This window comes from Emydura macquarii, unplaced genomic scaffold (assembly GCF_026122565.2).
Source record: "Emydura macquarii macquarii isolate MOO-44397 ecotype Brisbane River unplaced genomic scaffold, CSIRO-AGI_Emac_v2 contig_1451, whole genome shotgun sequence".
In the NCBI taxonomy this organism is placed as follows: Eukaryota; Metazoa; Chordata; order Testudines; family Chelidae; genus Emydura; species Emydura macquarii.
Window position 1 is genome coordinate 25,639,757 of NW_027131588.1, and position 2,792 is coordinate 25,642,548.

Sequence of the window (2,792 nt, forward strand, 5' to 3'; positions counted from 1 at the left end):
CTGTGTTATCTGGTCATTAAGGACACGGAAAGGAGGGACAGTGAGAGTTGTATGCAGAACTTTCAATCCGGTGCTTCCGGATGTTTCAAGGCTTAATTATGCAACCTGTGCTTTACCTTCGCCTGCCTTCATACCTTCTGCAAAACGGCCTGCACAGAGAAAGCCAGCTTCCTGAGCTGGGGAGTTCATCCCTTGTGCTGCCCTATACAACTCCCCACCACACACACACAGTCCCCCCCCGCGGGGCTCGGGCCGGCCTGTAACTGCGCCTCTCCCTCGGGCTGTCTGCACAGAGCTCAGGAGGCAGCCAGAGCCGGGCAGCTGCGCGCTAGGCAGAGCAGCTGACGAAGAGCCGCCGCTAGCACACGAGCCCCGCGCACGCACGCCCACAGCTGCAGCCAGGGGCCGCGCTCCGACCAGGTCGCCTTCCCCACGGCCACAGCTGCTCGGCCGGCGGCGGAGGAGGGCGCGTGGGCAGCGGCCGGCGCGGAGGCGTGCGCGCCGCGCTCAGCCCCATGCCCGGGCGGGAGGCGGGCGGGGAGCGCCGCGGCCGCCGGAGGGGCGGGGAGAGCGGGCGCGGAGGCGGCGCTGGGCGGGGGTTTGACATCAGTTCCCCTGTAGGAGTTTCGCTCCATGCCACACGCCGGAGGCGCGGAGCCCCGGGCGGCGGAGGAGGCTGCTGCAGCTGCTGACCCCGCGGGGAGCCCAGCCGCCTGCGAGGGGTGAGCCCAGCCCCCGCGGAGCGGAGCCCGGGGCCGGGCGCGGCGCGGCGAGCCGCCCTCCCTGCCCGCCGTGCATGCGGCGCTGGGTCTCCTTCCCCTGGGTGCCCGGCTGAGGCAGGCGGGCGGGGCCCCCCATCCCATCCCAGGCGGGCGCAGCGTCCCCGCGGCTGCAGCGGGGGGTCCCCTTGCTCCCGCTCCGGCCGGAGGCGGGGCGGGCCCCCTGGCCGGCCGGCCGGCAGCGCAGGATGAGCGGCGGCCGCAGCGGCCGGGCGGCGGTGAAGATGGAGGCCCCGTTCTACCCCGAGGAGGGGCTGGAGCTGCTGCCCGACTTCGTGCCGCTGCCCGGCTTCGGCGGCGGCGCCGGCCCCGGCGCAGGGGCGGAGGCGGCCGGGCATAAGCTGCTGCTCGGGGCCGGCAAGAAGCGGGAGCTGGAGCTGGGGGCGGCCGCCTCCCCCTCGGCGCTGCCGGGCTCCTTCTCGCTGCGGCCGCCCGGCGGCACCCGGAGCGCGGCAGCGGCGCTCAGGCTCATCCCCATCCCCGCGGCGGCGCCCCCGGGCTCGGCAGCGGGGGGAGGAGCCGGCGGCAGGGGCGGCCCGGAGGCGGCTCTCTTGGCGGCCGGGGCCCCCGCCGAGCTGCCGCTGCTGAAGCTGCCGCCCGCGGCCGACTTGGAGCAGCTGCTGATCCAGGGCAGCCCGGGGCTGGGCCCCGCCAGCCCCTGCGCCGCCGCCCCGCCGCCGCCCGCCGCCGCCGGGCCCTTCCTCTACCGCCAGCCGGTGACGCAGGAGCAGGAGGGCTTCGCCGACGGCTTCGTCAAGGCCCTGGCCGACCTGCACAAGCAGAACCAGCTGCTGGGCGCGCCGCTCTCCCCGGCGCCGCGCTGCTCGGCCCGGCCCGCGCCGCCCGCCGACGAGCCGCCCGCCGTCTACACCACCCTCAGCGCCTTCCACCCGGCCGGGCCGCTCAGCCCCGTGGGCGCCGCCTACTCCGCCGCGCCGCCGGGCCTGGCCTTCGCCGCCGCCCCGCCGCCGCCGCCGGGCCTGGGCAGCGGCCGCCTCCCCGCTCCGGGCGCCGCCAGGGCCCTGGAGGAGCCGCAGACCGTGCCCGAGGCGCCTCCGCCGGCCGAGGCGGGCAGCGGCGCCCCCACGCCGCCCTCGCTGTCGCCGCTGGACGCCGAGAGCCAGGAGCGGCTGAAGGCCGAGCGCAAGCGGCTGCGCAACCGCATCGCGGCCTCCAAGTGCCGGCGGCGGAAGCTGGAGCGCATCGCGCGGCTGGAGGAGAAGGTGAAGGCGCTGAAGGGGCAGAACGCCGAGCTGGCCGCCACCGCCAGCCTGCTGCGGGCCCAGGTCAGCCAGCTGCAGGGCCGCGTGCGCAGCCACCTCTCCAGCGGCTGCCACCTCAGCGCGCCGCCGGGCCCGGCCGCCCCGCCGCCGCCAGAGGGCCCCGCCGAGGCCGCCGCGCCCGAGACCGGCGCCTGCTGAGGCCTCCCCGGGAGAAGCGCAGGCCCGATTCGGACGGAGGGCGAGGGGCCCGGCCGGGAGAAGGGGGCGGCCCCGCGCCTCAGACACCTGCGGCCGGGGTCGGGGTCGGGCCCTGCCCCGCTCCGCTCCGGTCTGAAAACACCTCAGAGTCTCGCTCACCCATGTCTGCCCGCCCGCCGAGGCCGGGGGAAGGAGTCGCTCCGCACAGCCGCTCGCTGCCGGGTCTCCGCTGCCGACCCGCGTGTGCTGCGGCTGCTGGAAGACCTGCGGGGTCCCCGAGAGTCGTCCTGAGCCATTCCCGAGTTGTGCGGGGACGCGATGGCGGGGGAAGCGCGGGGACATTGCAGGGACCAGTAGAGATCCGACAGTGAGAGGTGACTGAGCAGGGGAGACGGTCTCTTTATTTATTGATGCCTGGAAAGGAAGTAAAAGTGCAGAAGTTGGGTATTTAAATGTCTTCTATTTATGTCGCACTGAGTACAAAATAGTTTTATATGGGGTATTTAACTTGTCAGGCTGATTGCAGGAGAAGTTGCTGCACGTCGGAGTTAAGGATCTTTGGGGGTTGTTTTTCAGAGTTCTAGTAAAGAGA

General features: G+C 73.7%; 1 protein-coding gene across 1 annotated transcript; it reads left to right on the top strand.

Annotated features, from left to right (window-relative positions):
• The first annotated feature begins 305 nt into the window (after positions 1-305).
• On the top strand, positions 306-2,252 carry LOC137156596 (transcription factor JunD-like). The gene has a single exon (XM_067553478.1). It carries the CDS (start codon positions 968-970, stop codon positions 2,198-2,200), a length of 1,233 nt encoding a protein of 410 aa, XP_067409579.1. The 5' UTR covers positions 306-967; the 3' UTR covers positions 2,201-2,252.
• Positions 2,253-2,792: the final 540 nt, after the last annotated feature.